General features: G+C 45.1%; 1 protein-coding gene across 6 annotated transcripts in view; it reads left to right on the top strand.

The window, feature by feature from the left end:
* Nucleotides 1-27,445, top strand: part of LOC309799486 (uncharacterized protein C1orf226 homolog) — a 315,687-nt gene that overhangs the window by 264,146 nt on the left and 24,096 nt on the right. For all 6 annotated transcript variants that reach the window (XM_082612703.1, XM_082612704.1, XM_082612705.1 and 3 more), the window contains 4 exons: nt 304-412; nt 10,334-10,475; nt 21,176-21,342; nt 22,970-23,149. In XM_082612703.1, coding sequence (XP_082468829.1) covers nt 304-412; nt 10,334-10,475; nt 21,176-21,342; nt 22,970-23,149 — 598 coding nt within the window. The remainder of the gene's footprint in view (nt 1-303; nt 413-10,333; nt 10,476-21,175; nt 21,343-22,969; nt 23,150-27,445) is intronic.

Genomic DNA, 27,445 nt, shown 5'->3' on the forward strand with positions numbered 1-27,445 from the left:
ATGGGAATGGTTTTTTCCTTCTAACATACAAGTTGCCAGGACAGATTTACTAGTGATAGCATGGGGTCCTTGTCCTACCTGTGTCCACCCTTTCACATCTGGAGGTCACTCACTGGAATGTCAGTGTTTGTGGAGCCCATGGAAAGTGCCTCCTGCATTGTGGCTTTCATAGGAAGAAAGCTTTCTCTAAGGACTTGACTTGAGTGAGCCCTGTCTGTAGAGTGTCCTCAAACAGAGGTTTCCTCATTGGAGATTTGAACTTAATGCCATTTTCAGTGCATTTTTCTGTTGTTCTTCCTGTAGGATCTTCTACGTCTCTCACGATTCCCAAGACTTGAAGATCTTCAGCTATATCGCTCGAGATGGTGCCAGCAATATCTTCAGGTGTAACGTCTTTAAATCCAAGAAGAAGGTAAAGGGGCTGTCATCTCTTATTTTCCTCTGATGGAACCAGAGTGCCCCTAACATTGACCCATCTCCCTGTTGATAGAGAGGCAAGATTTGGAGGTAGCTATTTTAGTGCAAGATATAGGGGAACTCTCTCACTAGTCTGTCATTGCTTCTATATAATGCAATTCTCTTTTAGTTTCATTTGAGCTTTGTACTTAGTTTTATGCGAACAACTGGAGAGATCTTGACCATTGGTTAAGGGCTCTGCAACAGGAGCAGGCAGACAGCTCCAGGAGTGGTGCTCACCTTGACGTGTGGTAGAAAAGAAGATGGCCGCTAGCTAAGGTGACCCTTCATCATAATTCTGTATACTGTTCAGTGGCCTACAAACGTGACGTGGGATCTAGTTAGATTTTGTGATGTTGGTTGTCCTGGATGATTATTTTGTAACCATCCTTGATGTATAGTAACCTTGATGCTTGAGTAAATGCAACTTTTGCAATTCTGTAGAGGCATGCTTCCTCTCTATCATTCCTCCAGGAGACTAACACACAAAACTGGGGTTTGGAAACATGGGCTCTAGCCCCTCTTCTCCCCCGGAACTCTGAATGATGTTATGAGGGTCAGTATCCCCCATGGATCTCAGTTTCCTTGTCTATAAAATGAGGAGGAGAGTCAAAACCAGCATTTCTTAAAATGTATCCTGTAAAACATTTACCATCCAAAATGTTTCATGTTAAAATTATTCAATTTAAATGTGCTGGGAAGTCCTAAAGTCAGAGAAATCCCTTTAACGCAGCATTTCTCAAACTGAATTGGCCATGGAATCATATTTTTTCCATGTATCAGTGTTAATATCCTGGGAACTACTTTACTATAGAGGTGACTTTGGAAAACACTATTTGTGTCTGAAAGGTCCCTTACAGGTGTGGAATGGTAAGGTCCCAACCATTCTAGACACAAACCACTAACTCTGGCTTTCTATGAGGACTCCTTCCAAATGCTCTCCTGCTTGTCCCTTCTTTGATGCTAAGTGATACCTTAATGCATCTTATGCCGTAAGACATCTTTAATAGATTTGTAGGTACCTTGCCAAGTGGGGATAATAAGAATAAAAACGTGACAGGGTCAAGATTTACTATTATATATGTCCTGTCCCCCACCCTAGCTCCATAAAGAGAATTATACTTTGCTGATTTAGCCTCTTCCTCTAAGGAGATTTGTGCCCTTACCCACCTATTCCCAAGCTTTTTAATGCAAATCATGGAATTGGATGGAAAGAGCTAGAACTGGAAAGGTAGAAGGAAAAAGGGGCAAGTTGCCAGATTTCACTTTTAGATAATAGTACAGTTGAGAGGAAAAAAGTGAAAGTGGGGTGAAGTTGCGCTGCATATTAAAGAACTGATAGAAAGAGTAGGAAGGAGAGGGAGAGAAAGAAAAACCAGAGGGGCTGGAGATGAGAATTTAGGGCTTGGGAGAGTGAAAAGCACTTGTGTGGCTTTGAGGTGTAGTGGATCTAGGGAGGAGAAGAAAGGAAATACAAAGTATTCCTGAGACTTATGAATTGGATCGTCTGTAATGGTCTTTGACAGATACAACTAAAGACTAGGATTCCCTTTAATTTATTTTGAGTGTTCCACTTTACATCTGACTTTAGTTTTGTCCAGAGACTGGACCGTGTGGACCTTGGAATTTATTAAAGTTACAAATGGCACATTTTAATTTACAAAGTGTTTTAATATTTAATCTTACTTGATCCTTGCAAAAGCCTACATGAAGAAGACAGGTAATTTTCATGCCCAATTTTACAGTAAGTAAATTTAAATTGAGGCTCAGAGAGATTAAATGACTTGCCCAAGGTCCCATGAATAGGCTTTGGCTAGAATCAGGGAGACATGCAGAACAAAAGGATTTTGAGCAGGAAACCTAGGTAAAGGAAATGGTAATATTTGCTTTGCCATCCAATCTAGTGTAGCAATGCAAAGTCAGTGGGGTCGTCCAGTTCTTCTGCCAAAACCTGAGTCTAAGAACAATGCCCATTGGAACTTTGATCTTGAAGCGAAGGACAGAATTAAGTTCTTCTTACCCAGTGACAAAGGAGTAGTCATCTGGTTCCCTATCATATCAGTGTTTTCCATGTTTCATAGCTCTCAGAGCTAATCCTGATCTCTGGCTCTTTTATTTTCTATATCCCTTTTACTCTCACCTACTGAGACTGTAACTCTTCAGAGCTGGTTCTCAGGCCCTTTGCTGGCCTGTAGCCATGCAGCTGAAGGAATTGTTTCCAGACAGCCTGGGCTGTGTGCCCCATTGCCGCTGAACTATAGGTGGAAGGGCTAGTTTCCAAGCCAGGAAAGAGAAGTGAATTAATCGTTCAGCAAAGGAAGCACAGTTGGGGAGGGGTGGGGAACACGTCTGCAAGATTTTGCACGCTTATCCTGGTTAGTCTCTAGACCTGGTGATTTACTTTCTTGTAAAGCCCTTCTGGTTTGGAGAGATAATAGTTAGCCTGGGAAGGAGTTTTAATTGGCACATGATAGGAATACTTAAGAGGTGAGGGGGAAAGGGCTAAATACTCTGAGTATAAGTGTCTTGCAGGGATGTTTCTGGGTTGTTGGAGGTCAGTATGGTGGTCTCTTGACTGGAAGCCAGCAGACCTGGGTGTTCTCCAGAGCCCTCGTGTTGATTATAGCGTAGAAAAACCTTGTATGAGCTCCTTGCTATGTCAAGGCTTGGTTCTTGCTGTTCATGTCACATCATGTCCTGAGTGGGTACTCATGGCACATTTCCCATGACGGGCTTCTCATGTGGGTCATCCTTACTTTACAGTTCACCATGGGGAACAGGATTGTCCCTTCTGTTGGGAGAGAACATGGGTCAGGTGTCTCAAGTTGCCTGGTAGAGGACCTCCCTATACCTCGCTCCCAGCACAGTTGTTATTCTATACCTATGGATCTTCCTTTAGTTACCTATATAGCCAATGTGGTTCTCATCTTGGGGACTTTAATCTTGAGCTGATTTTTTTTCAGTTGGGCTTTCATCAGAAGTTAGATAGCAGAATATTACAGGAAGATAACATACTACCAACTATTCATCTGTTAGTCTAGATTTTCCAAGTTTTAGCCTTATATTAAGTCAAATGATATCCAATCAATTTTGGTTACTTGCTATGTGCTCATGACTCTTCTAGACTCTTTATATGAATTATCTTACTTCATTCCCTCAGCAGCCCTGTGAGATGTAGGTACTGTCATGCTCTTCATCTTATGGATGGGAAAATGGAGACTTAAGGGACATAATTCATAATGAGTGGTGGAGTCAGAAATGAACCCAGAAAGTCTGACTCTGGAGCTCATCTTTTTAACCACTGCATTATATTATCTTCATCAGGAAGTTGCATAACTGAGGAGTAGCTTTGTTCTCCAAGACCTACTTGTAACCGGATTCTACTGTAATTGTTACTGGGGTATGAAGAGCTCCTCAACTCTGAATGGCCCAAGTCTCTTTGACATAGATTTTCCTTTTTTTCTCTTAGTATCTTTGTTTGGTCAATATTGACTCTATTTTACAGTGAGAGAAAGAAAGGGTCCAGGGATGTAAATTACCATTGGTCGCACAGTGAGTCAACATTGCCACTGAGATAAAAACCTAGCTTCCTGCTTCCTAGTCCGGAGCTTTGGCCACTTAACTCTGTTACACAAAGTTCATAAGAGATACATGAGCCTCTCTGGATTTGAGTTTCTCCAGCCACCAAATAAGATGAAAGGCATCTCGGGAATGCTGTTTTTTGTATGTGGAGTGAGGTGGTCTTCAGGAAACAAGTTTTGTGTGACTGGGAAGGATCACCAGGATTGTGGGGGGGAGATCCCAGCACTATTCAGACTAGTGTCAGAAAGGAAGGGTAGGAGAGGGTCTTTTCCTTGCCCAGAGCACTGGAGACATTTCCTAATAACACGGCTTTCCTGTTTCTCCTCCTTAGGGGATATAATGACAGTATTCGTTTGCAAGGCCTTTTGACTCCTGTGGAGCGTCTGTGTGGTCTCTTGACCCCTCCAGTGGAGTAGCTGTCCCGCTCCTGTCATTTTCTCCCAGCCCCAGGAGGATGTAGCTGTGTGCCCTGATTAAGTGTGACTGTACTTCTTAGCGCATCAGTGCATGAAGTGTTGGTGATTAACAGGAACCACAGGAATCTCCCCATTATCTTCATGAAATTGTTCTGCCTGCAATCACAGCTCAGTTGGTTTGGGTTAGGAGAAATCATTTCCTCCATAAAGCTGTCACCATCAGATTAGGGGCCACAGTGGAGAAATGTACCTGTCCTTAAGAGCTTGCAATGGATTTTGAATGATGATGTCAGTCATGTGCTAAAGAATAAGTCACTTTCCTGGCCAAGCTCAAGAAATGGAGGAGAGATAGGTCCTAAATTTAGGGAAGCAACCTCGTTTTTATATCTTAAATGTTGAGGTGGGGTTGGGTTGGGAAGTCAAAAATAGAGAAATCGTAAGTCTCAGAACTGATCTAGTCCAAACCTCTCTGTTAATGGAGAGGAAATCAGTACCTGGAAAAGTGAATTAACTTGCCCATGTTCACCTAGCTGGTTACTGACAGTATTAAGGTTATAACTTGACCTTCTTTTCTCTATGGTACTGTGGCTCATGGACTAGCAGAGTACAAGGGAAAACCCAGCAGTCCATTGGAAATTGTAAGGTCCACTATCTCCTGTCAATGTTGAAAGTCATACCCACTTTGAAACTAAACTTTCCCCATAGTAGCAATATTCTAGTGTCCAAGGCATTGCCTTGATCAAATTATATGATCAAGGCCATTAAAGAACCTGTTAGACAGAAACCTAATCCATCTCCCATTTCAGAGGCTTAGTTTGTTGGTTCTTCCTCTATGTAGAATTCCAGATATATTTTCTTGCTTCAGCATTGCAGATTCTATAGATTGAGATCATTTGGTAGGTATAAGCTTAAATCTTTTACTAAGGTTCAAAAAACACATTTAAAGAAACGTGACCTTCAGCTCTATTTTTGTTGAGATTCTGTGCTGGTTAAGGACAAGAGAGGGGCACTGTACTTTCTTGCTGTGGTAGATGAAAAGAATTATAAACCTGTGAGTTGTCCTAGAACTGACTTACTGGGCTGCAGTTCCTTAGAATTCAGAAGCACTTGGCAGATAAATCTCAAGTTCCCAGGAGATACAGGGTGGTGGAGGAGGGGGATGTACACTGGAGTAGAAAGCTAAGTTTACACTAAGAAAGGCTAAGTGGACTAAGAAAGACACTTACTTGTAAGAAGTGTGCCCCCAGTCTTCTCTTCATTCTCTGTCATTGTCATCATCGTCTTCTTCATCATCATGTACACCTTGTATTTTGAGCTTCTTCTATTCACTTTCCTTACTTATCTGATGACTCCCCTGCTCGCCGCAACTAGAGAAAGCCCGCACGCAGCAACAAAGACCCAACGCAGCCATAAATAATATCTAGATAGATAGATAAATAAATAAAAATTAAAAATTAAAAAAATTAAAAACCTAGTAAATTCCAGAGAATGACCATATCCCGGAGCTGGAAAAGGCTGCCTTCCCAACATGCTAATTATTTGCTCTGCTTCATACCTGGCTATCTTCACACCTTTAAAGCCCCAGTTTGATTTGCAAAGGTCAGGAGGTATGAGCACCTGCTTCGTGATGCCAGTGGGGCCCGATGGAATGGGTTCTTCTTTAAGCTTCTCTCTCTTGAGTTAGTTATGGTTTATTAAAATAAGTTCCAGCATGCGTGATTCCTGCATTCCGAGGTGCAGGCAGAATCAGTGTTCTTTCTTAGAAGGCCGGAAGGCCCAGTTACCACGTGGGGTAGGCCTGGCAGGCAGGGGCCAGCATGACCATGCAGGGAGAAGATGGCACCAGTGAGGGGGGAGGGACAGCCCCTGCCAGGTGCAGGCTGGCCCTCCTAGCCACCTTCAAGTAATATTCCCCAACAAGGTCCTTATATAGAATCTTCTAAAAGTAGACTTTTTACTGGTGAAGGAAGGGAAGCCTGAAAGGTCAAGGGCCCTCTGAATCACATAGCCATTTGTGAGAGAAGTAGGAGCCACCCAGCCTCTTCTAACTGCTAGAGTGGTGAGTGGGAAGGGCTGTTCTTTTACATATATATAATCATTCTGTAAAGCAGATAGGGTAGCTTGATATGTTTTCAAGAGCAGAGAGCTCTTCATAAAACATGCTACTGTGTCCTTTTACTGTGAATGGAAATACAGCCTTCACATTAAACAGGAGTGAAGGATAAATCAAAATGAAATCATTTAGCACTGAATGTGCCAATCTAGAACTCTTACTCAACAGTTTCCTCACAGCAGAAACCTTCATATCAGCTCAGACCAAAGATGATTTGGCCCAGTTCTTCTCTGTTGCTATGGGGACAGAGAGATGTTGGCTTTAGCCCTTTTGATGCTAACATACCTACATAAGAGGCAGTTCCCTTCATGTCTTCACGTTTCTATTATTGATAAAGTAAGCCTAGCCTTTCCTGAACTACTGTTTGTTTTATGTCTTAATTCCCCTTTGGTGCAGTGAATTCCATATTCAGAATAAAATATTTCTTGAGCACTTGGTATATGCCAAGCACTGTGGGAGGTGCTCTCATATATGTTAGCCATATATTTATTCCTCTGTGTGGTGGAGGAGAGGCTATAAACATCAGTGATTCACTTTTCCATTGAAGTTACAGAGATGTTCTGCAGAACAGCTCTGGTAAAGGGGGCTAGGAAGGAAATGGGAGGCCAGGGAGGTGGGAGTCATTTCTAACATAGGGAAGTCAGGACCAGTGAACCCTAAGTCTGCATTTTCTACTTTTTCAGGGGAATCAGATAGAGGTGAGGGTCAATTGCTTGTCCTAGTAAATGTACTAAAATGTGAAAATGAGACACGGAGGGTACAAATATTAAGCATTAAGACCAGCCACTTCCTTACGACCGTTTTGGGCTTGTAAATAGTTGGTTGAAACCGGTGGGTGTGTGTCATACATTTGTCCTTGATGAAGGTGGCAGAATAGAGATTTGAGCTGGGTTCCAGGTTCTGCAGATGCTCAGTCCTGAGTGTATCCCATCATCCACTGTCAGTGTGTGATGCATGAGAAATGCAGGTCCTCTGAAAAGTCATTTCCCGCCAACTATATCCTCATACTTAAATCGGAGTGTTTCCTTCCAAAGAGAAGTTTAGAGATCCTGTCCTTTCCCCTGTTAATTCCTTAGACTCAGGGACACTTGAGTCCCTTTCATTTTTTAATATTATCTTAAAAGTTAGTTAAGGGAAGTATCTGTGACTTACAGAGTTGGGGGGATTTGTAACATGTCCTCCTTAGGAGAACCTGAGATTTTGTAGCAATGGATGTGGTAGTAAATTTGGAATTTTCTGTGTGAGTATATATTTTTAAGAGGGAAACTGGATCTGTACTCTGGTAATAATACAATTGGGAAAAGACTAACTCAGCCTTTGCAGATACTTATGCAGTATGATTTATCTGGGTTAATTTATGGAAGATAAGGAAGTAATGGAATTAAATATGGAATCTCTACATATCATTTAGACTTAACCATATTTTATTTCTAGACCTCCCAAATTGGTCCTTTTCTGCCTCTTGTAAAGATGTGTAAGAGAGCAAAATTTCTGAAAGTCAGAAGAAGGGAAAGGGGAAAGGCTCTGTGTAATGGACACTGGCTATATTTGGTGGGTAGAATATAGCATCTCTAAGGTTTGGTAAACTGGTAGTAAGCTTTGCTGTAAAAGATTAACCACAGGCAGTCTGCTCTTATTCTCATAAAGAGAATAAGTAACAACAGATCTAAGGAGGCCTGGGGGAAGAACACTTTTGAGTGGAACAGAATCTTCTTTTTCACCTGAGGGTTGAGTTTCCTGGCTCAGCCTCCTCCTCAGAGCACAGCTTGATTGCCAAAGGAGATGTGAAAGATGTGCTTCGCCTGGATTGGTTAGGGACTGTGCCCTCTAAGTGACACTTTTAAAATATATTTTGGAAGTGAGAAAGGTGGGGGCTTCTCGCTTAAGACAGGTGCCTGCTGTTCCTCAACTTCCAGTGCAAACAGAGTGGTTATCTCTTAGATAGTACAAACCTGTGGTGTGAGAAGGGGCCTAAGCCTGACCTTCGGTAAACAGGAGGAAGTTAAGGCTGGATGTACAAGACAGAGGCTCTGATCCACCACTGGGTGATGGGGGATCCCACAGAAGTTACTCATCTCTTCCTGCCTCACTTAAAGTTCTCATCATCCAGACACGTCAGGATGTTCCAGGTGAGAGATCAGTTAAGAACATCCCTGGAGTTTGCATCATGGGTGAAGAGAGGTTTGAGCACTAAGACTGTCACTTCTAGGAAGTGGTTTGAGGAACATCAAGAGGAGTAGAAGTAGACTGAGATCTGAAGTAGGCCAATGATGACGATTGGCCAAGATGCCTTTTCATCTTAACGTGAATACTGGGGCCTGAAATGAAAGGGAGAACACAGAAGTCATGCCAGGCTTGAGGAAATAGTAAGGGTAGTGACTTGGGGACTCACACCTAGCAGAGAGTGAATTAGAGCAGTAGTTCCATACATGGGATCCAAGGCCCTTAGGGATCCATGAAGATAGTAATGGAGAAATATGAGCTAATTTCAATATTATGAATAGTGTAAATGAATCATACGTTTATCCTCAACAAGGCCTTACAGGCTTATCAAAACATTGGACTCTGCGTTTGTCTATAATTGCATCAGTTTGCTGATGAGAAGCTCTACTTGACTACTGATGTTACCTTGGGGTTTTGTAAATGTGTTGGGTGAACTGATGGTGTCATTAGGTAGTCACAACTGACCTGAAGTCAGATCATCCAAGATGTAATTAATCTTAGACTCAAGGCATAGAGTGACAGCCACAGTTAAATGCAGTGCAGTCTATGGTGGCAGAGTGTTTGGGGACCACTGGTGTAAAAGGAGAAGTGACCTAAGCTTTCCCAGCCTGAGCTCTTAAACTCTGCATAGCTCTCACTGAAGTCATTCAGTGAGTCTTTGAAAGAATGTGAAAGCAGACCAATTATCAAATTATAATCAGTTATCCAGTTAGAAGACCATGCCCTGAAAACCTTGCATGTGGTTTTTCCTCATGGCCTATGTGGGCCACTTGAGACTCCTTCCAGGAACAGGCTCTTTGTCCTGTCTCCTGTTGTCCTAGTAGTGGAATACTGGGAGCTAGGATTAAGCTCAGTGCTTGGGCAGTTAGAGGAAGAGGTTAAATAGCAAGAAAAAAGAAAGAAAGAAAAGGAAAAAAAAAAAGAAAGAAAGGAAGTAGCCAAAGAATGGACCCAGTGAGACATCTTTAGAGCAAGGCTGGGAAGCTCACCTTAGATACCGTTGGCTGCCAGTGGTGTTCCAGGGACCTTGGACTCTAGGCCTCAGCTGGTTCTGCTGTTTAGACCATGGCTTCTCAACACTTGGTCTGCAGGAACAACAGGGAAACCCACCACTTGCAGCAGAAAAAAAAAAAAAAAAAAACATGGCTGAGTTACTGTTAGTGTGATGAACCCATGGAACATTTGATAATGGTTGGCAAGGAATTGTGAAGCATATCAACCACTTTTGTCAAACTTGGGAGACGGAATTGGACTAAGTCCAGAATTGGGATGTTTGCTATCTGTCCATTCAGTTGACTGATTGTTTCAGAACTGTGGTGACAATTTCTATTTTCTGGAGTATTTCAGGAAGGGAAAATGTCTTTGCATTCTTCTTTGTGAGTATGTGCACATCCAAACAACATGAGGTTTTTCCATCTCTTTGCTGGCTTCATGGGTTTCTGTCTGCATGCCCCTTGCACATCCTCTCCCACCTCGGCCCTTCTTGTGTCCTTATAGAGGGTCTCCACATCCTCCCTTCTCTCCTTTCCTTTCTCCTTCCCAGAGCCAAGCTATGCGAATCGTCCGGACGGTGGGGCAGGCCTTCGAGGTCTGCCACAAGCTGAGCCTACAGCACACGCAGCAGAATGCCGATGGCCAGGAAGACGGGGCGAGTGAGAGGAACAGCAACAGCTCAGGGGACCCAGGTAGGTCACTGCTGTGGATGTGGATGAACAGGCAGGTAGACACACAGCGTGGGGCGGTGGAAGTGAACCAGTGGCCCAGGAATGGGGATGTTCAGGTGGGGAGCGGTCTGGTTTCAATCTTGAGCCAATCCCCAAAAGAAGCCTGTTTCCTCCTGGTTCACAGATTCAGAGTGTGGGGCTATTTCGCTGGCTGGGTGACTTCCTCCAGAGAGGTGGGGAGAAGACAGGCAAAAAGATGGAGAGAATTGGTCAGAGAATCAAAGATATCTTTGGGATATTTCAGCCCAGTGAACAGTCCTAAGGATCAGCTTATCCTGGCTAGATTTTTGGACTCTGAAAAATAAATTTCTTCTGAAAACAATTTCCTCCACATTCCAATTCAATTTGTCTCCCCTCCTCCATCTTACCAGGACCAAGTCCTTAATTCTGAGAGTCCTCGTGTGTGTGTGTGTGTGTGTGTGTGTGTGTGTGTGTGTGTGTTCGTGCGTGCAGGCAATCAGTTCACTTAAAAAACATTTGATTTTCTCCGTTTCTCTCTATATTCCAAATTTTCTTTAAGGAATGTGTGTTACCTTTATAACAGAAACTTAAAGATATTTAAACTATCAAACAAAGAAGCATTTAAACTGGATATCAGGAAACACATTTTAAAGGTAGAGCTGTTTATGCTACCAAGTCAGACCCCAAAGAAAATTACCATACAAAAGCACCTTCATAAAACAAATTGGAAAGAAGATAATTACAGTTATCTAAGTAGGTTTTTTTTTTCCTATTTCTAAATTCTGTAGTTTTATGAACCCTCAGTGTGGACATTATTCCAATATCTCCAATCTTCAAGTCTCATTAAAAGTCAGGAATAAGACAAAGGTGTCTTTTATCATCTCTATAATCTAACAGTAAATGTGGGGGAAAAAGTATGAGTATTAGGCAAAATGTTAATATGGTTTATACATTTTTATGTGGAAAACCCATGAAAATAAACTGAAAGCTATTAGAAGTAAAAGAATTTAGTTAAAGAAGTAAGGTCCAATAAATACATATGGATAACTATGGTTTTCTATTCCAACAACAACCAGTTGGAAGTCATAGTGGAAGAAAATATCCACTAAAATAATAATTTAAAAAGATAAAATGCCTATGAATAATCATAATAAAACATACGTTTTATATGAAGAAAATCATAAACAATTGGAAAGTTTTTGGTTGGGAAATCTCAACATCATAAAAATGTTAATTCTCCTTACATTAATCTATAAATTTAACATTACAATACAAATTTTTAACAGCAAAGTAGGCACCTTGATAAGCTATCATATTCAAAACTTATGGGATACAGATAAAAGAGTGCTCAGAGGAAAATCAAAGGCTTATTTATTTACATTAATAGATGATCAATCATGAAAATCAAATTAATTAAGCATTCAATTCAAGAAGTTAGAAAATAGCAAAAGAAATCTCATACTGCAAAAGGCATTATCACAAAGTGGTGAAGAGTAGAGACTCTTGGTTTACATTCTAGCTGCAGTGGTCACTGGCTGTGTGATTTGGGGCAAGTTCCATAACCTCTCTGTGCCTTAGTTTCCTCTTTTGGAAAATATAGAAATAACAGTAGTGCCTACCTCTTAGAATTTTTGTGTTGATTAGATGAGGAGATACATTTCAAATGCTGAGTCTGGTGCTTGGCACATGGTAAACACCAAATACATGTTAGCTATTATTATTTTAAAATATGGGGAAAAACAAGAATAGAAGAAATCCTGGAAGAGATGAGTGATGACAGAGGAGTGGCTTTCCAGGTACAAAAACATATTATAAAGCTATAATAGGTAAAACTGTGCTGATGCATGAGTAAGTGTGTGAATGGATCAGAACAGAAAGCTCAGAAATAAACCCAGACACACATGTTAAGATAGTGTGTGATAAAGGTAGAATCCCTATGGAGAAAAATGTGGAAATCATTAATTTTGAAAATTCACATGCTTTGACCCTCAAATTCCCTTCAAAGAATTCATGTTAAGGGTAAACCCATACATGTATGAAATAATGCATACATAAGGTTACGTAAGCAAAGAATTTGTTATAAAAGCAAAAAATCGGAAATAGCAAGAGGGGATTTTAAAATAAATTATGGGGCTTCCCTGGTGGTGCAGTGGTTGAGAGTCCGCCTGCCGATGCAGGGGACACGGGTTCATGCCCCGGTCTGGGAAGATCCCACATGCCGCAGAGCAGCTGGGCCCGTGAGCCACGGCCACTGAGCCTGTGCGTCCAGGTCCTGTGCTCTGCAACGGGAGAGGCCACAACAGTGAGAGGCCTGCATACAGAAGAAAAAATAAATAAATAAAATAAATTATGGTTACAAATAATGGGATATTACACAGAGTTGGTGTACTCTATGAACTGATAAAAAGTCCTCTCCAAGATATTTTGTTGAACTAAAAAAAAAAATCAAGGTGTAGAACTGTGGATATGATATGCTACCAATTATACTGTGGAAAAATATATACATGTAAATGAAAGTGTGTGTGTGTGTGTGTGTGTATATATATATATATATATATATATATATATATATATATATATATATACACACACATATACACATGAAACCATATATGTGCCTACTCTGCATAGAACATCTCCAGAATGATACACAAGACACTGGTAACTGTGGTTCATTCTGGAAAAAGGAACTAGGTGGCGATAGTGGGAGAAAGATGTACTTTTCATTATACCAGACCTATAGCTGGCCATGTTGCTCAGAGAACAGAAGCTGATCTGCTCACTTCTGAACTGGAGGATTTGCCCTCAGAGCTGCTAGCTGGAAAAGATTGATACCTTTACGTTATTAACTGTTCTTTGGTAATGCCCTGCTCCCTTGTTGGTGGAGAATCATAGCTAAGCCTCAGAAGCTTTCAAACCCATGGTACCACTAGCAGCCAGGATGCACATATACAAAGAAATTCTAATCAGAAAGTTAAGGGCATTGTCTCCAGTGAAGCCATTTATTCCTGGAGTGAAAGGATTTGGACATAGGGAGGTTACCTAGAGGTTCAGTGTTTGACCTGTGTTCTTATCACGGAACTCCTGTCTGTGGAGCTTGATGTAGCCTCTGAGCACCCAGTCAGAACTAACTTCTCAGCCATTTGCTAAAGAGGTCAGGATGGTATGGTTTGGCCTTTTGGAGAGAAGAGCTGGATAGCATTTCATATAGACTATCCTGAGGGGTAGGTCTTCTTTCCCTCCTGCAGTGGGAGCTACTCCTTCCTTCCCCTTCTAGACCCTGCAGGGGTCTTCTGGGTGATGGTGGGTTGATATGATTTCCTGTGATACTAGGAAGGATTCTCTCTGGGGTGAGTAGAGATTCCAGTACGGATCCCTTCCTCTCCTTTTCTCCATCTTGTCTTCCCCCACTCCTCCCCTAGCACCCTGAGTGTATCGTGTACCCTCCGGCCGTTGTCAGTGCTGTTCCAACTGCCAGTGGTTCCTGCATTTACCCCAGGCAGCCCTTCTACTCATCCTTCACTATCCTGTCTTCTGGGAAGCCTGCCTTCCAGCTTCCACTGTCCCATTCTCTTCCTTTCCCCTTCCCGAACATTTAAACACTTTTTTCCTCTAGGTTCCTATGTCTGTCTACCAGATACATAGTGTCCTCCTGTCTTCAGTAGAGTGCAAGCTCTGGGAGGGTAGGGACTGTTCCTGGCATAATAAATACTTGTTGAATAAACTGATAAACATGGTCACAAGGGATGCATGTCATTTTAGTCATTGTCAACAGCATTTATTCAGGGCTTACTCTGTGCCAAAATGAGCATGGAGATTGAGTAGAAATTTCAGCAGGGAGTGACTTCTAAACGGTCCCCTTGATGAAGAATGATGACCTTGGTTGGGGGGAGTAGGTAGAATTGAGGTGATATAGCCTAGAGGGGGAGACTGGAAGGCTGAATCGAGTACTGATGGTGATGGGTGATGGTGGCTGAGGCTGCAGATAGAGACCAACGTGGTTACACTCTTCTGACTAACAGGTGGTCAGCGTTGAGATAATGGGCCCATCAGCTACATGCACCTCTCCTTTTATAATCTTTTTGGTGATAATTTTTTCAAATTACAGTAATATATGTGAGATTTCAGCTATTTGGCACCTTCTGTATACCATTCTCCCTAAGAAGAATGTAACTGATGTTCTACATGTAGAAACATCTCAGTTCATTTTAGGGAAATCTGTCAGGCCCAGTGTAGTTGCTTCAGAGTTTAAGATGTCAAAGCACTGAGTGTATCTCTTTAAGGAGGTCAAGCATGGGTTGGATATGCTCTCCATATATCATATTGGCATCTCTGCAGAGTAAAGGGAGTGGTAGGGGCTCTCCCCAACTCATGTAAGGGAGAATCTGGCCTGTGGAGTGATGTAAATTGTATTTTTCAGGGAGATACACACACACACACACCCCATTTTAAGGAATTGGCTCATGACACACACACACACACACACACACACACACACACACCATTTTAAGGAATTGGCTCATGTGACTGTGGAGGTGTGGCCAGTCCAAAATCTGCAGGGTAGGCTCCAGGCTGGAAATCCAGGAAAGAGTTGCAGTTCAAATCGAAAGGTGGTCTGCTGGCACAATTCCGTCTTCTTTCAGGGAGGCCAGTCTTTGTTCTGTTAAGACCTTCAACTGATTTGTTGAAGCCCACCTACATCATGGAGGGTAATATGCTTTACTCAGAGTCTACTGATTTAAATGTTTACTCTCATGCGAAAAATACCTTCACCGCGATATCTAGAATAATGTTTGTTCAAATATCTGGGCACCATGGCCCAGCCAAATTGGCACACAAAATTAACCATCACAGAAATGAAAAGGCAGTGTGGCATGATGGAGAGAGTGTTGGACCAGCAGACTAAAGAAGCAGCTGAGAGTTTGGATTCTGGCAGCTGAACAGCTGGGCTTGAATCCTAACTCTACCACTTCTCAGCTGGGTGATCCTCAGCAAACTTTACAGTCTCTCTGGATCTTTCTTATCTGCTAGGTGTTGGGAGATAATGCATGTAAATCAGCATCATACCTAGCATGTAATACACTCTAAATACACATTAGCTATTAGCCAGTTCTCCAGTTCAGAGTCTCAACTACGTGACCCCATCTATGCAGTGGGGGCAGTGGACAAGAAGATCTCTGAAGTCCCATGATTTTATGACAGATCCACGTTAAATGATTAATCAGGTGCCCTCTGAATGCGGTGTAGTGCCATTGCCGTGAAGTGAAACCTACTTTGAGTATCAGTGCTTGGAATTCTACAGATCTGAGATGGGAAATATTTTCTTATCAAGCCCCGTAGTCACTTCCCTTTTACAGCCCCACTTGCTTCCATACTGTCTATAAACTGCTAGGAACACGTTCCTTTTTTCCGTAAATTCTTCACCCAGAAGAATTTATTGACTCCATTAGGATTTTTCTCTGTAATGGGGCACCTTGAAGCTCCACAGTGGAACTGGTGGTTGGCAGGTTTTCTTTTCCTTTTAACAAGAATCTTGCTTCTACATTTAGGGAGCTTTCCATTTAATGCAGTGTTTATCTTTCCAGTGGAGCTGCCCCAGGCAGGCCGTTTGTTATGCAGAGGAAACTTGTTTGCTCTGGAGGAATTGGAAAGTGCGGAGGCTTTGCTATCTTCTTTGATGTCTTGTCAGCCCTTTCCCTTCTGGGTTTCGGGAGTGCGTTTAATGAAGGTCCTCACTTTCATTGTGTGTGCTGCCTCTCTCTCTCTTTCTCTGCCTGCCTTTCTTTCCTCCCTCATTCTTCCCACCGTTCCCTACCCTGGGGGAGATTTATCTTTTGTATCTTTTGGCAGCAGCTGCCCTTGGCCAGTACCCGGGGCTCAGAGCCAGGTGGGGCCACTGCCCCTGTTCCGCTTGCCTTGCTTTGCCCTGTGCAGTTTCTTTGACTCCTGGAGAGGGTTTCCTGGGAGAGATCCCGTTCCCCTGGAGGCGTCCCTCTTCCCACGGCAGCAGACAATCCAACGTGGGGAAGGGCTTGGAGCCCTTTGGAGATTAGAGCTTCTTAAAAATAAAACTCTTGCCGTCTAGACAGTGAGCGGTGGATTCAGGAGTATTTACTGTGTACCTGTTACATCTGCTGGACCTGGGCATCTGGCTTATTCAAGCAAGCACACCACTGACCTTGTGTCACTCCCACGCTCCCACCACCCCTGCTCTTCCATCTCATCAGGCCACCACTGCTTGATCCTTTGGTTCTCCTTAGTTTCAGTTCCCTTCCTTCATTCAGCAGATGTTTATCAAGTTTCCGCATATGCCAGGCTCGATTCTGGGGATACTGTGAACAAGACAAGGTTCCCGGTGGCGAGGAGCTCACACTGAAAGTTGGGGTGGGGGGTCAAACAGATGACAAACAAGACCATTTTGGGGATGTCGATGCAATGAAGAAGATAAAGCAGGGTGGCTGAGACTACAGGTGGAAGCAGTGAGCCTGTTGGGAGACGAGGTGGTGCAATGGTTAAAAGCACCAAGCCTGGAGCCAGACTGGCAGGCTTTGAGCCCCAGCTCCAGCCTTACCAGCTATGTGCCTCAGTTTCTTTATCTGTCAAATGGGGATAATAATAGTGCCTAACTCTCAGGGTGGTTATAAGGATAAATGAGTTAAGACATGTAAATCCCTTAAACTAGTGCCTGGAACATAGTAAGCACTATTTGAGTTTAAGCTATTGCTGTTGCAGTTTTGAGGCAAAAAGTGGCCATTTCAAGTACTTTTGGACTGAACTGATAATCCTTTTTTTTTAACCATTTTATTTTGAGGTATAATTGACATGTAAAAAGTTCTTCATTCATCCAATAGTACCTGTCCATTTTGCCCTGTGATGCTGGTCCATTACACATCTGTGGTCCCCAGACTTGGCCCCAGGCTACTTTGCCATTCAGCAGTCCTTCCGCCTTTCCCTTATCCCCAGTTTCCGTCTTCATGGACGATGTTCTTCTCCTGTCTGAGATTAACCTTTTCACTGCCTCTGCTTTTCCCCTCATCTCGCCTCTTCCTAAACCCTGAGCCATCAGCTCTCTCTCCTAAATCATCACCTGAATCTTCTACTGTGCTGACTTTTCCCCCCACTGCAAATAGATATGGTCAAGTCTTTTCCATCATAAAAAAAAAAAACCAAAAATCAAACCTTCCTTCTCCCTGCATCTCCCCCAGCCTATCTCTTTCCTCTCCATAGTTAAGCTTCTTGCGAGACACATTTATACTCATTGTCTACGTTTTACCCCACCCTCGCCATTAGCCCTTCAACCTCCAGTGATCTGGTGTCTGCTGCCTGCCAGTCCTTCCTGAAACGACCAGTCCAGGTCACTGAAGGGCCACCTAGTCGGCAAATTGAACCAGCCTTTGTCTGCAGTGTGCACCACTGGGAATGAAGCACTCCCCTTCCCCAGCTTCTGGGGCCCCCCACCGCCACCCCGCACTCATTCCTTTTTTCTCCGCTAGCTGCTTTCCAGCATCCTTTGTAGGTCCTCCTTTTTACCTACCCCTCAGGTGTGGGGATTTCTCCTGGGATTGGTCCCTTTGCTCTTTTTTGACTGCCCATGGCTTTAACTCCAGCCCAGACCTTTTTCTTGAACTCTCCACTTATAAATAGTGGATATCTCCAGTTAGCTGCTACAGACTCTCACAATTTCATTCTCTTATCCACAATCCTCCTTCTCCTCAATTTTCCCTAAAGGATGCCAGTGTCTACTCAGTCACCTAAATCAGAGTTTTAAAACTCATTCTACATGTATTCCTCTCTCTCTCCCTCCCCATCTCCTCTTCTCTCCCTCTTTCCCTCCCCCTTCCCCTCCCACAGACAATTGGTTACCAAGTCCTATGATTTCTGCACCCCTGAAGGTATTTCAGATTTGTCCCTTCTGTTCTGTCTTATGCCACCTCTTTAGCTTAAGCCCTCATCTTTCTCACATAGAGTATTGCTTTCTATCTTGTCCCTTATAGATCTATCCTCCATATCATCCCTAGGTGAAATTTGAAAAAAAATGAAAATCTTTTGGTATTACTTAAACTGCTTTCCCTCCTTCAAGATCAGATCCTGACTCTTCCTGGTCAGGTCCCTCCCGCAGAGTCATTTGCAGTGTCTCCAACCATGCTGTGGATTTCTGTACCTCTGTGTCTTTGCCCCTGCCTTGCCCTCTGCCTAGAGTGCCTTCCATGGCCTCCCATGGCCTCCCCTCCCCTCTGCCTGCTTCTTCACCTGACTTAGCTGGTACTCCTTCCTCAGGAGGTGTTTCCCCTCTGCACAGGCTTCTCTAACACCTGCCTGACTTAGATGTTCCTCTTCTGTTGTCCTGCACCCTGGATAGCTCCCTCATAGGTGATACAGCCTCATGCTGCATCTGTGGTTTATGTCTGTTTCTTCCATCAGGCTGGGGAAGCATTGAAAGCACAGATTTTGCGTATTCATCTTTATGTCCAGTAGATTTCTTTTGTATACAGGGTTCTTAACAAATACTTATTGAGTAGATGAATGAAATCAGCATATGTCTAGAGACTATTCAATGTATCCAGTATAGTTTAAATAAACAGTTTAAAAAGTACCACCCCCTACCCCAAGTTCAGTCTTACCTGTCCCTATTACAATTTGAAATCCATAGTGCCCAATCCTGTAAGTTTCCTGGTTTTACCAGAAGATTTTCATGTCATTTCTTGTCCCTTGGGCTTGTCGATACCAGGAACATTGCAAATACCAGATTTTATCCCTTGTCTGATAGGACCTGAAGAAGACTGTTTGCTATGGGTCCCTTTTCGAGATATTGTGTTATCTGATACACTAACAGGCACACATACAACAATAATATCCCTCCATCTAGCTTGTTCTTTCTCTCTACCCCAGCTTTACCCCCCTGGTTCTAACAGGTCTGTTACTATACAATCATACCTAGGAGATATCGCGAGTTCAGTTTCAGACCACAGCAATAAAATGAATATTGCAATAAAGCGAGTAGCACAGAGTTTTTGGTTTCCCAATGCACATAAAAGTTATCTTTACACTATACTGTAGTCTATTAAGTGTACAATAGTATTATATGTAAAAAACTGTACATACTTTTAAAATACTTCATTGCTAACAAATACTATCATCTGAGCAAACCATAATCTTTTTGCTGGTGGAGGGTCTTGCCTCAGTGTTGATGGGTGCTGACTGATTAGGGTGGTGGGTGCTAAGGGCGGGGGGGAGCTGGGACAATTTCTTAAAATAAGGCATCAGTGAAGTTGGCCACATTGGTTGACGCTCCTTTCACAAACAATTTCATCCACCTACTAAGAAATAGTCACGAGTTATCCATCGGCCTCCCTCTCACAGGATCAACCTCTTCATCGTCAAGAAGGTCACTTCTGGGTGCAGGAGGTGGTAGAAAGCAGCCCACTGCCTATGCTCCTGCCGGCTGGTTTACAAAGGAGCAGGAGAGCTGCCCTGCCAGGCCATGGTCCAGGGCCCTCCTTTCTGTTACATGCCATTGCAACCCTTAGCAGTCCGTCTCCCAGCTCCCAGAGCAGCCAGGAGGAAAACCAAGCACACTGTTGGCTTTCTAAATACCGCCTTGCTTCCCCGGATGACTCGTACGGGTTTGCATGAGAAGACTTGTTAGAACTATTTGTTCTACAAGGCAGGCCCTCAAATGACCAAAGCCTGGCTCCCTGGGTTGGCCTTAGGGTTAGGGAATCAACTCTTCATACTTGCTACTAACATTAGCCTGTGCAGTTTTACAATTGGTGCTTGGTCTCTGAAGCCTTTTAAGAAGTTTTATTTGAAGACAGTAGTGATGAACCTAATCCCAAATGTAGAGGAAAAAAATGTTTCCTGGGAAATGCCTGAGAATTGCCAGGTGTTTTTATAGAGCCCAGGAAAGAGAGAGGAACAGGGAATGAAGAAAAATAAGAAACAGTAGGAATTTCATGCACGTGCTGAGCATGTGATCAAAGACATGGTCACTGTCTTCAGTAGGAAGGGGCAAGTGGGAAATAGACAAGACAAGGCATGAAAACCAGCCACCTGTCTCTCCTCTGCCACTGCCGCCTTCTCCAGGGCCCTTCCCTAGCTTCTGCTCCTGGGGGACGGTCAGAGGCAGGCTCTGAGGATGGGAGACTGAGGTACTGTGTGGGATGGGGCCTCGGATCTCCTTGTCCTTATTTTTCAGGCCTGCAACCCTCCCACCCACCTAACTCAGCCTCCACTGTATAGTTGAAGGAACTGGGGCCCAGGGAGTGAGGTGATGTACCCCTTATCTGACAGCCCGTTAGGAGCATGGTGGGGGAAACTCCTACATCTCTGGACACCCAGTTCAGGGTTCTTTCCCTGGGCTGTTTCCACTCCTGAGTTTGGATGAGGTCGAGATGACTGTCATCCCTTTCTTCCAGGGTCCCCACGCCCTGTCAACATAAACATCATGCCAGTCTGGCAAAGCAGTCATGTGCAGGCTTGAAGAAATGTTGTCTTTGTTTCTGGACTTTAAAGGGATATTAAAATGAGAACATCTTATTGGATTGGAAATTTAATGGACTTGAGTGAAAAGATATGTGAAAATGTTACAAAGCCAGTGGTATCCCTGGGCATGCCACAGCTGAAAACTGAAGTGTTGGGAAAGTAGGACGCTGTTCTTAGTGTGGCTGTTCCCTTCCCTGCCCTCTCTGTTGTCCCTGTAGGCCGTCAGCTCACCGGAACTGAGAGGGCCTCCACGGCCACCGCAGAGGAGACGGACATCGACGCAGTTGAGGCCCCGCTCCCAGGGAATGATGCCCTGGAATTCAGCCGAGGTGTGACTGACCTCGATGCGGTAGGGAAGGAAGGAGGCTCCCACACAGACTCCAAGGTAAGCCAGAGGTGGCCCACCCAGGTGGTCTGCACGCATATCACCTCCCAGAGCAGTCTGTGTCACAGCCTCAGCCACTGTCAGTCACCTCTTAGCCCCTGCTGGGTCACCTTTAGAGTGAGGCGCTCCCCAGCATGGTGGTGGTTCCAGAGCATGTTTTACTTCCTTTCAGAGGGGCCTAATCTAAAGATTCAGTCCCCGTGTGTTGATGCTAGCCGCTGCTGCGTGTCAGGATGCCACAGAGCTCATTCCTGATGCGCGCCACCCTCCAGGGTCCCATCAGCGCTCGGTCCCCTTCTTCTCAGTGGAAGCCCCACCTTTAATGGCACCTTGTCGCTGCACAATACCTGTGCATGGCTAATCCTTGCATGATGTGACATGATCCCCGGGGGCTTAGCTGAAGGAGCAGAGTGAGTTAGGGCTGCCTCTGCCTGCAGCTAGCAGTTGTGTGCCTTTGATGCTCCTGGGGAGGCTGGAGATTGGCCCCTTGGAGGTTAGAAACTGCCAGACCACCTCAGGCATCATCAATTTCAACCTCGTATCTTACGGGTGAGATGATGGATGCCCTCAAGGAGTTCCTGACAGGATCCAGGTTAAGAAACTAAGAACCTCCAACCCAAAGACAAAACAACCCCCCCGCCGCACCCCCCGCAACAGGAGGAAAATACTGACAAATTGCCCTTCCTGTAGATTCCCTGCCAGTTCCCTGTATCAGGAGTGCCTCTCTTTCCTCACCATGCAATGCCTTTTCTCAAGTGGAAGTCGTTAGGCTAGTTCATCAGAAGGAGAAACCTGTCTAGTTTGAAGGGCAATGTGGTTCCAGATTGTCTGCCTGATATCTTCTTTGGTGCCCAATTTGTACTCTGCAACTGGCAAAAGCCCTCTGTCACTGGGTGCTTCCTCTTGCACATCTGAAGAAGGACCAGCAGCAGAGCTGCCAGAAATCAAATTCAACCCTGCGCTTGAATTCTCTGGCTCACAGAAACCGTCTTAATAAAGTGTCCAACTACCAGGAGGGAGACAGGAGGGAAGGGAATGGAAACTGCTTTCCCCTTTCAGAGAGAGGATCTCTCCAGACCACTATCTGTGTCCCGACTTTCTTCCCTGGTGGCTCTCACTGTGAGAGGAGGCCGTGCTGGGCTGGAGCACCTCCCTCACGTGTGGCCAGCTCAGGAGAACCCTGCAAAGCCTAGAAGAGGGAGCTCTAAGAACACAACAAAGTGAAGGTAGAAGCCACCTCATAATGGGGTGGTAGGTAGCTATCTTTCATAGAGACAGATCCCTCTAAGTCCAGAACCTCAGGTAGCTCAACAACATGGTATAGTTGGAAGCTATGGGCAAGAGATGGGATTATCTCAGCTGCTTGGTCTCCCATCACATGGCATCAGTAACTCAGGTGTCCAAATAGGGTTTTCTGACTCTGTGGTCCCAGCCCAGGCTGTCAGATCATCATCTCCTCTGTGGGGGTCTGTCCACATTTCCACTGAAGACGTAGCCTTTCCAGCTCTTGGTTAAAAGCGGGCCATTTCACCCCACCCTCCTACATGCTGTATGTATTAAAGGCAGAGTGAGGCCCCTAAAGGTGGCGCCTGCCCAGGGTCACGCCGTGTTTCCTCTTCTCCGCCAGGTCTCACCCCGCCCCCAGGAGCCCATGCTGACAGCCTCGCCCAGGATGCTCCTTCCCTCTTCTTCCTCGAAGCCCTCGGGCTTGGGCACGGGCACGCCGCTGTCCACCCAGCACCAGATGCAGCTCCTCCAGCAGCTCCTCCAGCAGCAGCAGCAACAGACACAAGTGGCTGTGGCCCAGGTTCTCCTCAGCCTCCTCCCTACTTCGCAGGCTCCACTCTCATGGGCTTGACGCGCCTTCCTTAGCGAGGGGCACAGGGCAGGTTTACAACCTAGCGAGCTATGAGGGATGGCTCCCGCTGTTGGGTCGTTGCTTGTTGAGGAATGGGGGCGGCAGGGAGGGGAGAGATGGGGGACACGGTTGAAATGGGAAGAAGCGTCTTGGCTTCCCGTGTACCCCCTGCTCTGAGTTGGGCTTGGCTGGCTTGGCTGGATGTTGTTGGATAATGATTTGAACTTACTAAGGAACAAGATGCACATAATTTCACCCTTCCTTTCCTACCTTCATTTGCTGGTGTTTGGGGTGGGATGGGACGCCTCTGGAGTCAGGACAGATGTGACTTTGTGATACCACTCTTAAAAGAGTTGAAAGTATGAATTTGTCCCAAACACCCTTGCAGAAGCTACCACCCTGGAAACCTTGTCCATAGGGGTTTCCATGCCTCTGTTAGTCACCTACACATTCCAGGAAGGATTTTTTTTTTTTTCAAGATTTCTCCAAGCAGAATTTGATACCATACTGGCCTGGAGTTCATTATATTGGGATTTAACTTACAGGAACTTAGGCATAGTATTTGAGCCATAATGAGAAGACTTGGCTTAGATTTCAGGAGCCAAGTGCTGTTTGAGCCCTGAAGACGTGTTGTGCTGCTGCTGCTTTATAAAGGAGGGGTGAGCTGATTTCCCTGCTGCTTTTAGCAGGGATCCCTTTCGCTTGCTTTCTGTGGAGGGCATGGTAGTCCACATCTTCCTTGGAACTTGTGAGTCCGAGCTTCATCTTCTCTACGGGCAATCGGGGAATAGTGAAGACACAGTCATTTGTACCATTTACAGGCTGAATCCTGTGGTAAGAGTCAGCCAGGGTGAGGACCTGGGTGGGTAGATGAAGACAGTGAGGAGGAGGGTGGGGTCTTCAGGGTTTGGAGAGTTGTTGAGAGATCGGGAAAGGCCGCTCTATGCATCGACATTCTACATCTGGTCAACCAGGCTGGCCTTCTGCGTTCTTGAATGAGAACACGAAGACTTCTCTAGGGAGCTCTTATCAATCCTCATCGTTTCTTCTCCTTACTCTTCTCATGACCCTTGCGTGGAGTGAATCACCCAGGCGGAGCCGTCCTTTCCAACACATACCCCTTGAGGAAGCATCCAGCAGCCTAACCAAAATGATGCAATGACTTGGGTCTTGAAAAGACCTTCTTTGTAACAGTCTCACCCTGACCTGGGCCTGAGGCCCAGCCTCATGGGTGCCTTTTGCAGCCAGGTTTCAAGAGAGTAAAATCAGTAGGGCACTGCTTCCAAGGGATTTGAACCTTTTTAAAAATCCAGACCATGAACCCAAAAGGATGTGTGCTAATTCTAGGAGGATTCGCAGGTGTTCCCAAAACAGCAACAAAGAGGAGGAATGTCATTAATGGCTTCTTATATTTGGGGGAAAAATCATTGCCCTCTGTCAGATAACACAGTTCATCCCCTCTAGTTACTAACGGAGTGGCTGTCCCAAGAATCCCCTCCTCCAGGTGTGATGGCTGACAGGAGCAGAAAGCCGGCGTGCTGCAGCACAGGGCCGTTCAGCAACTCATGTCATTTCCAAAGTTTCCCATTAAATATAAATCCATCCTCCAACCGTGATATTTTTCTCCTTCAGCATATCAATTGCCAAGCAGTTATTATTTATCTAAGAATGGGCTTGAGGCATATTCATGATGAATATTATCCGAGAGGCATTTGAATGTGAACTCACTGCTTAATACTAAAGAGAAACTATTTGCAAATGTATAGTCTGCAAAAGAAGAAGAGTGTTGTGGCAGTTAACAACGTACTCGGCAAAGCCACAAGACCTGTAAGTCTCCCACAGTCAGAATGAAACCCTAAGAGTGGTTCTCTGGCCCAGAATCAAGCATCTGTCTCAAGCAGACATCACTGCCCTGGCCCTATTTTAATTGCCTCTGTCCTTGAAGACAGTGAAGCTAGGAGAGGGGAAGAGCATGGTGCTTGCAGTTCACTTGATGAGCCTCTCTCAGTTCCAGCCACTTCCACAGGCTGGACACCCTCAGCCTCTCCTGCACTTGGAATCTGTTGATTATAGTTGGTGGTGTCCTGGTTGAGTCTCAGTTCAGGAAGTGACATGATTGAAAGGCCACCAGAGTGCATCAGTATTCCACATGGATGAAATGACTTGGGGTAGGGTCGTAGACTTCTAAAATCTTCAGGTCAGACAGTACCTTGAGGTCTTCAGAGAGCTTCTGGAGCAGACTCCTCTGCCCTTCTCTGCCTTCTTCATAAGCAGTCTCTTCAGTTTGCACCTTCCTTTGCTGCCCGGGAACGAAGCAGCTGTATTATTGTAACCTCTCAACTGGCTTTCAGCTCCCCTGTCCCCCAGACCGATTCAGTCCTAAACCAGCCTTCAGCTACAGGTTTCTCTGTGTGTTCCTCTCCCAGTCTCTTTGTAGCATTTGATCCAAGGGCTTTTTATTAGTCTCCATATCTTTGGGTATAAATGATATAAGATATATAGGTGGACTAATAGATAGGTCTTCTTGACATCTTTCATGCATTTAAAATATATCAAATCTGGCATACTTGGTTTCTCTGCACAGTGTCCAGTATGAGGTCAGCTTTTACTTGTTCTGTCAGACTCTACTGCCATCAAACTGCAAGGTTTCTTTCTTCATTAAACTACCAGCAGTCCTCAGAATTCCAATGGGTAATACTGTGATCTCAGCACTTCAGTGGGAACATATTTTCCTTTGCTCTGGGGGCATCCAAGTCCTCCTATGTGGCTCCTGAGAAGAGCTAAGGATAAAGACAGTTTCTTGCAAACAAGTGCACTCTTGGGGTCCCTTGTTGCATGATTTATGCCCCTCTCCCCCATTTATTCTCACAGGCCAGTCTGGTTCTATTGTTATCATTGGGACTAGGCTTAGATCTCCTTCACAGCATTCTGATTTGGTCTGACCTCAAGATCTCTCCCAGCCTCTCCCTAAATTGGCTCAGAGCTGGCCTAGAAAGGGCCTGTCCTGGCCTTAAAGGTATCCAGGCAAAGGTGTCGCTCAGCTGCCTCTTAAGCATTTCTAGATTAGATATCAGTGTGTAAATAGTGAACCCCAAGCCCTTTGGACCACTTTCCCGACCCAGCATGAGGCTTGCCTGGCTGCACTAGCTTCCTGCTTTTAGATGGACCAGAAGTTCAAGGGTGCGAATGAGAGTATAGCCAAGCCTTGAACCAAAGCTGGGATGTAGCTGGTGCCCGCATGGCCACGGGCTGGGCCCACATAGTTCCAGAATTGATCCAGGTGCTGTGGCTGACTGGCAACGGTTAAGTGGGCCAGGCTCCTTCACAGTTTGCCAGTTCCTGGCCTAGCTCATGGGGAGAATGTTATACTGCAGCTCAGTATTGCTATTTAAAGATTTCTCCTCTACCTGCTGCTACTTGCACTTGTTCTGAGACAAGTGATTGGTTACTTATGCTTCGCAATTGTGTATGCCGTAGTTAGAGGAACAGCGCTAAAAACCCTCCACACCCCGCCGAGGCCCTAGATTTAGCATCTGGCCTTGTGGCTTCCCCCAGTCCCCAGCGCCCTGGGTGCACTGCCCAGGTCCCTGCCTTGTGCATGCTGAGACAGCGCTGCCTGCCTCCGCTTGTGTGTCCGGTGTGTGTGTGGGCAAATCGCTCTGGTTCTCTCCACTGCCATTTCCATGTGCCTGCCGCTCCCTAACTTCAGCCTGGGCCTGCCCCCACTTCTCGCGGAGGAGCTGGAGTCCAGGCAAGTAGGCTGGAGAGCCAGTGGGCAGTGGTCTGGTGTTGCTGGGTGGATTGAGGGTGGGTATCTGAGTTTTGGGAAGCGGCACGGAGCTGGAGGGCACAGGGTCGAACTTAACGCTTGTAGTGCTGCGGCAGGAATGCAGGACCGGACACCGCCCTCCAGGCGTGGCCCTCCCGCGGACTTAGAGTGTGACCAGAATAAGTCATTGCCAAAGACCACACAGCTCTGGAAAGGCCAAGCTAACGCCTACCTTTTCAGAAATTGACATGGCCTACCTTTGCGAAAGGTGTCTGATGCTTTAAGAGTGTGCTGAGTACAAATGAGTCCCACCTGGTAGGGAAGAGGCGGTATTATCTGCTCCTGTGGTGCCATGGAGGAAGCGAGCACACAGCTGTAGCTGGCTGCCCAAGCCAAGGCTGAAAATAATGCTGCCTCATTTTGGTGCTTCAGGGCCAGGCCCACATACACAAAACACAGGGACTATTAAATTGCCT

This window comes from Mesoplodon mirus (genome assembly GCF_964341445.2).
Source record: "Mesoplodon mirus genome assembly, chromosome: 3".
Taxonomy (NCBI): domain Eukaryota; kingdom Metazoa; phylum Chordata; class Mammalia; order Artiodactyla; family Ziphiidae; genus Mesoplodon; species Mesoplodon mirus.